At 31.3% G+C, this 10511-nt stretch overlaps 1 protein-coding gene across 3 annotated transcripts; it reads left to right on the top strand.

The window, feature by feature from the left end:
- The first annotated feature begins 593 nt into the window (after positions 1-593).
- Positions 594-9297, top strand: LOC106073888 (uncharacterized). Of its 3 annotated transcripts, XM_056010571.1 has the most exons (6): positions 609-753; positions 1246-1468; positions 2606-2696; positions 3930-4024; positions 5360-5520; positions 7429-9297. In XM_056010571.1, exons 3-6 carry the CDS (start codon positions 2630-2632, stop codon positions 7493-7495), a joined length of 390 nt encoding a protein of 129 aa, XP_055866546.1. In that variant the 5' UTR covers positions 609-753; positions 1246-1468; positions 2606-2629; the 3' UTR covers positions 7496-9297. The 3 variants fall into 3 exon arrangements, with proteins under 3 accessions (XP_055866545.1, XP_055866546.1, XP_055866547.1); XM_056010570.1 differs by lacking the exon at positions 1246-1468 and having other exon boundaries at positions 594-753; XM_056010572.1 differs by lacking the exons at positions 609-753; positions 1246-1468 and adding an exon at positions 969-1081.
- Positions 9298-10511: the final 1214 nt, after the last annotated feature.

Raw genomic sequence — 10511 nt, 5'->3', positions numbered from 1 at the left:
TCCTCTTTGTGATTGTTGACTAACATTGACCTTAGGGTGAGGTAGTTAACAGGTCTATCTGGTTGTTCCATAGATGAACCTGCCTTTGATAGCTTATCTGCCTATTCATTTCCCATGATGCCAATGTGTCCAGGGATCCACTGTAGTGTGATATTGATATTTAATTTTGATATCATCTGATGGATTATCACAATGAGTGTTGTCAACTCTCGATCTTGGGCTGTTAACAAATTTGAGGTGCTGATGTTAAGTGCTTGCAGAGTAGATTGGGAGTCTGTAAAGACAACAATATCTAATGGTGGTTGCACTCCTTCATATAATTTGTTTTCCACTGTCTGTCTATATATATAAGAGGTTCAATATTGCAGTCTATTTCACAGGCTGCTGTGGGAGTATAAGTTCTCATACCTCTATATAATATAGTTGTAAGTGCGGATTTGTTTTCTTTAGAAACGTTTTTTTTTTTTTAAAGGATTTTATTTCTAAATTTTGCTTGTTTACATTTCGATCATGATTTCGATATAGATCTATTATTTTAGGAAATAACCTATTCTATTTATAGGTCATGGACTTTTTCTTGAGTATATATAGGCTACTTTGCAAAAAAATAAAAATAAATAAATCAACAAACTGAGCCATATTTAAAATCTATATAACACTTTCGCTGATTAGATTGTGTAGAATCTATATCTTGAGTCTAGCTGTTTATTTTATTATTTGTTGTGAACTCAATAGAACACCACTCTAATCTAGGTCTAATAATTATTAATATATTAGATTCTATTATTATAAATTATCTTTTAAGTTAAGTCTTACTTAGGCCTACGCCGCCTACGGCTATGTTAACTAGATCTATGTACTCTCACTGGTCACTCTCAATGACAATGTCAACTCAATTGAGTCAATAGTTAGTCAGTTAGAGTCTACATAACATAGTTATAGTACTACTAGGCCTAGGGTAGTAACTAGATCTAGTAGTAGTAGGCCTATACTGAAGTCCAGTGAAGTGAACTGACTAGATTGACTAGATCACTAGATATATATCACCACCACATATAGACTCAAATAAACTGCACACTAGGTAGCAGACAATATTTTAATTATGATAAAAGAACGATTCACATTATATTGGCAACTTCAGTCATCAATAAATTGAATAAATCACATGGAATTAAGTTCACAGAAATCAATCATAATCCAAAGAAAATATCAAATACATAATTAGTAAAGCTTTCTATTCTATAGACCTTACACATCTGTCTTCTGTAATACTCATGGCGTTGACTGCTTCTTGACCATGTAGTGAGCTCTAAAAATGAGATTTCTTGCCCACAATTCAACTGTGGACGCATATTTCTCACATGAAACATCCTAAGTAACAATATAGAGTGTATTTTGTGCTTCACAAACAATACATATCACTGTAGTGACTAAATAATGATTTGACAGTTTTTATGATTTTTCATTGGTAATTTTATTTTCCTTTTTTTTAATTTTTATTTTTAAAAGTAAAGTTCCCTTTCAGACCTTGCTATCTATAGGGCAGATATGCCTATGATTATGATGTTAAGGTCATCCATTTCTGATCCACATGGTTAAGAGGGTGTCACGTGACGAGCACAGATCAACCACCTTTACTTTCCCCAACTAATGTCAAGTACCCATTAGAGCTGGATGTACTCATAGGTACCCAAAGATCCTGAAGTAAAAAATCCCAGTCATCACCAGGATTCGAACCCAAAACCTTGGATCAGAAGCCAAGGGCTTAACCATTGAGCCACCTCAACAGCATTGTGTTAACATAAAAATAGTCTAAAAGAAAATTGATCTATTATAGTTACCAGCTGGGAAAACTTTTCAACTTTTACTGCCTCGAAGCATATATATATAATATATATATATATATATATATATATATATATATATATATATATATATATATATATATATATATATATATATATATATATATATATATATATATATATATATATATATATATATGCTGCAAAAGCTAGTTCATTACTGATACATCCATATTTTCATTGTATAGATTCCATTATTCATTAAAATATTTGTGTATGTGATCTGGTACATATATATATATATATATATATATATATATATATATATATATATATATATATATATATAAATGATCAATTTTTGGTTGAAAAAAATATTAAATAAAAACTTTAAAAAAAATCATTATCATCAGAAAAGCTAATAAAAAAAAGAGCAATGGGATGATTCAACAAAAAACATCTTTGTTTGTTTTTTTTTTGGGGGGAAAGTGACTAGGATGGAGTATTCTGACAACCTCCCTAGTAGTATGGACTGTGAATAGCACTGTGATCATGATGTCCAGAGTTCTTCAGAAGGTTTAACTGGGAGGTAATCTTAATTTCTGTTGGAACATCTGAGACCTACACAAAGTAAACAACAACGAAACATGTAGAGATTATTCTTAATTATCTATTCTTTTTTTTTTTAGGATATAAAAATAGAAAAACTACTATCTGTATGCTATATATTTTGTGAAGTGTTTTTAGTTATATTTTGTAAGAAGAAATTTTAATATATTCTGTTTTAAATATTAACCTAGATTGTTTGGGTATAATGTGAAATAATGGGTGGCAAGAACTCAAAGCCCACACCCACAAGGAATAGTGATCAATTAGATGTTATTAATCCAGGTAATGAAAATGATCATTTGTTCTGTTTTCATTCTCTCTATATTTATTGCAGAGAATTAGCATCATAAATAAAATATTTAAAGGTACAACATTTTATCTTTTTATTTTAAGTTACCAAATTAGATCCTCCTCCCTCCTTTTTCAAACACAGACATTCAAAAGTTGTGTTAAAAAAACAAAAAAAAACTAGAGTTAATCATTCATTGGAAATTAGAGAAATGCAAAAGAAAAAAGAAATTGAGATTGAGATTTATAATCCTACTGGTGAATAAAATAAACTTTAAAATCTATTTGTAGAAAACTAAGTTCTTTGTCTTTTTTTTTGCCTCTCAAGGTATTTAAATTTCTCTGTATTTTTCCACTGACATAATCTAATAAGGTAGGATATTTTGCAAACACTTGAATATGTTTAATAAATTAATATTTGTATCTATTCAGACCAAATAGCTTTAATGCAACAACTGCTTGTTTAATTTTTTTTTCTTTGCCATTAAGTTTGATTTTTTTTTAAACAGAGGCAATCGCTTGTATTTAAGAACTCAGCCCTACATCTTTTGATTTACCATGAAATGTTTAGGCAGTATTAGTGAGAAAATATATAAGCATTATTTTTTTTTCAATGTTAAGTTTTTATATTTCTATATCATGATTCATATTTACCTTCTCCTTAGTTCATTGGGGCATCATACAAAATCTGTTGGCCATACTTCTCCATTCCTCTCTATTTTTTGCCTTTGATAAAATCTTGCTCAAATACAGGCCCATCCATGATTTTATGTTGTCTTCCCATCTTTTTCTCTGTCTGCCTCTTCTTCCTTTTCCTGGTACTGTTCCTTGAAGGAAGGTTTTTGCAAGGCTAGAGAACCTTGGGATGTGATCATAGAGTTTTAGTTTTCATTTTTTGACAGTAGTTAGCAAATCGTCATGGGGTACAATCGCTGAACTAATCTTGTCTCTATTCACTTCATTTTGATGTAGTCTTTGTATATGATACATTGGATCCTTCTGTAGCATCTCATTTCCATTGTTAGGATCCTCCTCTGTAGTCAGTGTCCAAGATTCACAAGCATATAAGATTTGATTAGCATACCATATGCTGCGAAAGTCTTGTCTATGCGCATCTACATGTCAGCTATCTCTTCTTGAGTCTCATACATGTGATGTGATATGTACCGAAATTATAATCTTAATTACATTTTTACCAAACATTGAATATGTTAAACATTTTTGCAGAAGCCAACCCAGAAAAGGGTAAAGAAGTTAAAGTTATCCTTCCAAATGGCACATCCACTCTAAGTCGAGCTTATGGAGTGCAAACTGCTGGTGAGGTAGGTATATTTATATATTTCATCATAAAATTTTTTAAAAAGTTAATATAGATTGTTTAAAAACCCTCAGCAGGATGTAAAATATGTAAAACCTTCTTCTAATTACATGTCACAATATTATAAGGCAGTGTTTCACAAACTTTTCCTTAATGGAACACTTTGCATATTTTTGAGTATTTAGGGGAACACTTTGCAATATTTTTTAGAAAAATTAATTAAGGTGGTGGCCTACTAGTTAATTATTCCAGTAGTTCGTGGAACACCTATTCGTGGAACCTTAGTGTTCCATAGAACATAGTTTGGGAAACACTGGCATAAAGCAAGGAAAGTATCCATGTAAATTATGTTACATCTTCAACCTTTGACTTAGATTGCTGATAGCTTGGGCTGCTAGATTTGGGTTTCCATTCTACCTTTAACAAAGTATCTTAGGACCATAAACTATTGGTCTTCAGTATATGTGAAACTTTTAAATAAAGCTTCCTATGATGATGAGATTTGTAAGAGCAGATGATAAGAATTTTAGATGACTTTTTAGTCCATTTTGAGAAAGTCAGAAATCATTATAAAGTTTGATTCTATTAACTATTTAATTTTTGAAGAAGAATTATTTTCAGATATGGAGCTTTAGAAATGTTAAGGCTATCTTCATATTAATTGTAAAAAAAAAAAGGTATTTGTATAGGGTACATATAACTTATCAAGTTACATGAAAGATTATGAGTTGGACAATGCATGTTGAATTTTAGATTTTATTATATTACATAAATTTAATTTAATTATAATCCATGAACCGTAATTATCTTCTGTTAAGTGATTTATAAGAAGATAAGAATGATGATTTAATGAAGAGAAACTGAGGATAATGCAACAAGAAAATATCCTGTCACATTATCTTTTTTTTTCTATTATTGATCTATTTGAGACACATAAAATTCTTGCTCAACTGCCTGAGATATGCAGGTATAGAAAAATTAATATAGCATGATGTGTTTAAATGAAATAAAATGTTTTTATTACTAGAAATTGAACATTTTTGAAAGCAAACATAAGGAGAAAATTTAATCTTGACAAATAAGCTACAGAAAAAATTCAATGTTCCATGTGTCACTTGAGAAGCTTTATAAATTCGTAAAACCTTTGATTAAATTTGTAAAGGCATTTTGTGGCAGTCATCAATTTTATTCTTCCCAAAAAGGAATACTGGGTTGTCTCAGGATGTATGTTTTTTACCATGTTTAAACTTAAACCTAATCATTTAGATAAGTTTTTAAGGCTTTGTATTGTGAATCTTGTTGTCAGTAATTTACTTTCTTAAATCATTATTTTTCTCAGTTCAAAGTTGATTGTTTGAGACTGCATGCTCCAAATGCTAAACCAGAAAACATAAAACTTGTCATTGTTAATACTGAGCTTGAGGAAAAAACACTTGAAGATCATGTTGATATGGAGGATTACCTGTCTATCATAGAACATATCATTCTGCGCTCAGTAGTGTAAGTGTCTGCCTTAGGTTATATCATACTGATTGTCTTAATCTCATTATATAAAAATATATATTTATGAATAGATATTCATTGGCTTGATAAAATACAGTCCCAACCACTATGATTTATCAGTGGAACCTTTAAAACAAGCCCAGTAAATGTGGCAGAAATGATGGCTAATGTTGGCCCACTAAACCTTAGATCAGTTCTAACTTGCTTTCAGCAATACAAAAGTCTAAATGAATACCCCTCAGCTAGAAATCTAGTAGATAAATGGAGATACAGAATATGTATCCAGATGCAGTTTTTTATGCATCATGCCACTAGACTTGCTGATAAAGCTGGCCTCACCACCAATAGGCAAAGCATTCAACATCTTTTACTGCCTTCCCCCTTGGTGTTGCCCCACAGCCCCAAACATTTACTTGAAACTAGAGGACCCTAATGCCACTGAGCAAAGGTATTCATCTATCAATCTTCAAATAATAGCACTAGAGACCATCAACACCTTCCTGCCCAGTGCTATTTTTGGGTCAGCAACAATAGACTCTGGAAGAGCAGGCTATGGAGCCAACATTTAGTTCCCTGGACCATGTAGTTGTTTTGGTGGTTTGATGCAATATTGACACTGTCATCATGGCATCACACAATATAATCCAAGGCTTTGATACCTTGGTAATAATGCAGTGGGTGTGACTTTTAACAATGTTGCAGACTTCTTATCCACCAGGAAGGGCTAACACCATCCATCGAGCAGGCTGTCAGCTTCCATCATGCTCTGGCAACAATGATATCCGAAAAATAGAAATGGGAAAATGGTTTGAGTGCAGGGACAAGCCCCAAAAATCCAATTGAGTCTGGGAGCACATGAGGCTGTGGCTCCTTGTGGTGGAGGCTGTGCAGGCTCGAGCAAGCTATGATAACACAATGCAGGATGGGCAACTCACAGAGCCCCCCCACTGTGGGGAGAATGAGGAAACATCCCCAGACTTGCTGATCTTCATCTTAACAGGTCTTGGAAACCATAAGTTCTTGGCCTGAAGCCCTGAATGGTAAAATAGATGTGCTAAACATAACAGCAGGGTTTCTGTCCTGGTCTTTTGTAAGATAGGGTTTGAATCTCTCAAGCCCTCACTTAAATAGAGTTTGATGATGAGGAGGATTTATTGGCTATTTACTTTAGGACTGATGGGTTTTAAAGTATTTTTTTCATCTACATCATTTGGCACTGTGTCCAACAGCATTTTTGAAAGTTCATTGGATCATTTCCTCTAAGCTAATTATAGTAATGATGAAAAATCATTAAAATAATGAGATTTAATAATATATTGCCTACACTTTAACAACCAATGAAATTAAAGCTGTCCAAAGGTGCTTGCATAATTTAAAAAAAATATGAAGATATTATGGGAAGGAGGGTACCGTGTGGGCTTTATTACTTAAATCTTAATCAATAACTTACTCTTATGTAATTTATTTAACCTTCAATATATTCAAACTTCAATGTATTTTTACATGTACGTTTTTCTTAGTTTTCTTTTAGATGAAATAAACATTTATTCATTTTAAAAATATCAATACTTTGATGAATTAAAACCATTTTAAGCATAATTTGCCAAGTGAACTGAAATATTAGTTTCCAAAAATGTCAAGAATGCTTTTTGTTTTTAATCTTTCAGTAATTTCCCATTGTTTGAGTGAAAGTTTAAAATCAATAAAACTGCTTCATCTAATTTTTTTTCAATAGATATGTTTCCAGAAGTAAAACAAGTATTGGATCAGTAAAATTTCATTTAAAGAACCTTTTTTATATTTTTAAACAATCATTTTATTGAATATGGCTAAAATAAGCCCCAATTCAGAAAAAATAGTAATAATTGTAAATAATTTAAGTGCTGATTTTTTTTTTTCTATTAGGAATCCACCTTTAGACAGTCCAGATCTGAGAGCAGCCATACATTTTAAAAGAAATACTCAACATTAATATTTGTCATAGTACCCCTATAGTATCTTGTGATAGAATTTGTGTCATTCCTAATAGGAATGTTTTTTGTTTTGTTTCTTCATTCTATAGCTAGAAGTCAAAACAATGATTATGTCATCTAATAAAAGTACAATTATTGTCATTAAAATAGCTTTTAATTTAACTTTATGGTAGATAATATTAATATTGTTAAAGGTAAACAAATACTAAATAAGTATTAAGTAAATAGGTAAATGTGTGTTTTTGTGTGTACTCTTATTTTAAAGTTTTAAATGGATTAAGATATTAAGTGCCATAAGTGCAATAATATTTATTTAAATTAGCACTCTTGGCTACACTAATAACTAACAAGTTCTGGAAACTGTGTATGTAATATGCAAATGGCTGGCTAACAAAACCATTAAGGATGCTATGAGTTTATTTTGGTGATGTTTTAATTCACCTCTTAATTAATTTCTTTATGGAATGTTCAATTTACTGCTTTTTTTTTGTTATTATATTTCAAAGATAGATTTTTATATAAATATCCTACATTCTTATCTCATGAGCTCATCTTATTGTCTGTTAATCATCTGATTCCTTGCCATCTTTAGTTTGCGTTATTTTTTGTGTACTTTTTATGTAGAAATGGGTCTATAATTTTCAATATTGGCTCTTACAATTTAGCGTATGCCAGTTAACAATAACAGAATGAAGTATTTTTTAAATTTAATCATACAAATTTTTTATAGAGCTTTAGCCAATGTTTCCTCAAAACCATACTTCTGCATATTGTTTATTCATTTCAATATTGTTTCTGAATTTTTACTTTTATTATGTTTATACAGCCGATCCATATACACTGTTTCTGTAATAGAGACACACTAAAACAACAAGCGTCTCAATTAACACATTGATTTTATTAGTCTTCTATTTGACTCCTTTACTCCAGCCTCTGACCCACTTTTACACACAGTCCTGACTTACACACTTTCTTTGCTGTTCACTCAACCATATAGGCCTACAATGAAGGTCAGCTGGTCATTTCATACACAGGCACACACACTGTACTACTAGCCACAAAACACATACACTACTATCACAGTATCTTTTTATTGTTCCAGAATCAATAACATAGAGACAATAAATTAGGAATTATTACTTACTGAAAAAAAAAGTATTTTAAAAACAATACACTTTCAAAAAGAATAAAAGTAGACCAGTTACTATGTTAACAAAGAGTTATATTGATTATTGCTATAAGCTATTGCATCTTTATTCAAGTCAATTCTTAAAAGTCGCACAGCTCAGATTTTGTGTAGTACAGCAGAAAGTTGCAGCTATTTGAAACTACAACCTTGTAGTTATAATTCCTATCACATGATCATTCTGCTGTCTTATGTTTAATATTGACTGAATTTGCTTAACTACACAAAATAAAAAATTTACCTAATATACTGGTTTTTTTTTCACAAAATATATTGTAATAAACCTGGTGGTGACACAGATGGGGGTAGTGGAGTGTGTGTGGACAGCCGACATAAATCGCCCAGGCCAGCACTAGATGAGCGATCAACTGTTCTGTGTTGTGAATAGTGATCAGGAATGTCCTGAGGGATGTAGTCATGTGAACAACCAGAATGGTCGAGTGACATTCCGTCCAGTTCTAGAAGGCCATTAGGGACCCTATATAAAGAGCGGAGGTGTCACAGTCAAGTCGTCAGTACAGTGTGGGTTCACTACAGTCTGGTTGACTACAGCACAGTTCAGTGTGGTTCAGTGGTGTGGTTCTGTATGGTGTATTACAAAGGTTCTGTGCAGAGTACTATCAAGTACAATTAAGACACCTCACTAGTACGAGATGATGTCTTGATCTTGGTGTGTGACCAAGTTTGACACAATTAGCCCAGTGTGTGAAGTCAGTCCTGAACAGTTGAACTCAGTGTAAGTCCAGAACGAGACAGAGAGGCCAGTGCAACAGTTGAGAACGGTTGTTATCGGAGAGAATTTGTACTGTCTGTGTTACGTGTCACCAATTGTACGGTATTGGCTGTGATTTATTGGACATTAAACTATTATGTTATTTTGGAGCCCTGAGTTTTTAAGATTTTTAAGTTGGTGGCTTCGTGTGGTGCAGTTTGCAGAGAGCCTGAATAGTGAGAAATGTAAAAATATGCTAAGGAAAAATTGTTTGTATAATCTGCAATCAATAGTTATAAGCAATTTTTGTAAGTCCTTTTTTTTTTGTGTTTTTTTTTTAAATATTTTTTTTTATTTTATATATGGCTGATGTAAAAGCTGTTCCTTGCCTTAAGATGTTTTTAGATTCAGCTGCCTGTTATTAATTTTACTTTGCAAAAATTATGAAATCACCATTTTCAGATTTTGATCTAATAACATATCCTGCCTGACTTTATTAGTCAGTAAAGATTGAGTTGCTAATAAAATATTGAAAACTTAAAGCAGATTTTAGCTTTAAACATAAATAAACTTTTATAAATAACTTTCTGTTCTTTAAAGAACCTACCACTATAGCTTATTGTAATGAATAGTAATAAGAATTTCTTTCACAGTATGATACACCTGTTGAACTTCAAACATAGCTTTTAATTCTATAATTGACAAATGTGTTTCAGAAGAGGTAGATGTATAGTTGTGAGAGTAGGGCATGACAAATATAGACTCTGTTAACTATTTATTTGTACAATGTACACCAAATAAGGTATAGAAGCAGTTGTAATTTTTTTTTTGTTGGTTAATTTGTTTATAATCTTGCGCTCAAATTTAATTTGTATCTTGTGCAGTTGTAATTCAAGTCAATAATTGTTCAGGCTTTACTTTTCTGAATTAGAATATCTAACTTTAGATTTTTTATTTTACTTTCTCATAAACTTATGTTACCCAACATGATATAGAGACTGCTTTTTTAAAAAAAAAACACTTTATTTCAAAATATTAGTATTTGCTAAATTTCTTTTAAAAATCTTCAAAATGTTTTTATTTTATCAAAAACATTTTAAAGTTTATATTTAAAAGA

Source organism: Biomphalaria glabrata, chromosome 14 (assembly GCF_947242115.1).
Source record: "Biomphalaria glabrata chromosome 14, xgBioGlab47.1, whole genome shotgun sequence".
Taxonomy (NCBI): Eukaryota; Metazoa; Mollusca; class Gastropoda; family Planorbidae; genus Biomphalaria; species Biomphalaria glabrata.
The sequence above is the reverse complement of the archived record's forward strand: the minus strand, read 5'-3'. Positions and strand labels throughout refer to the sequence as shown.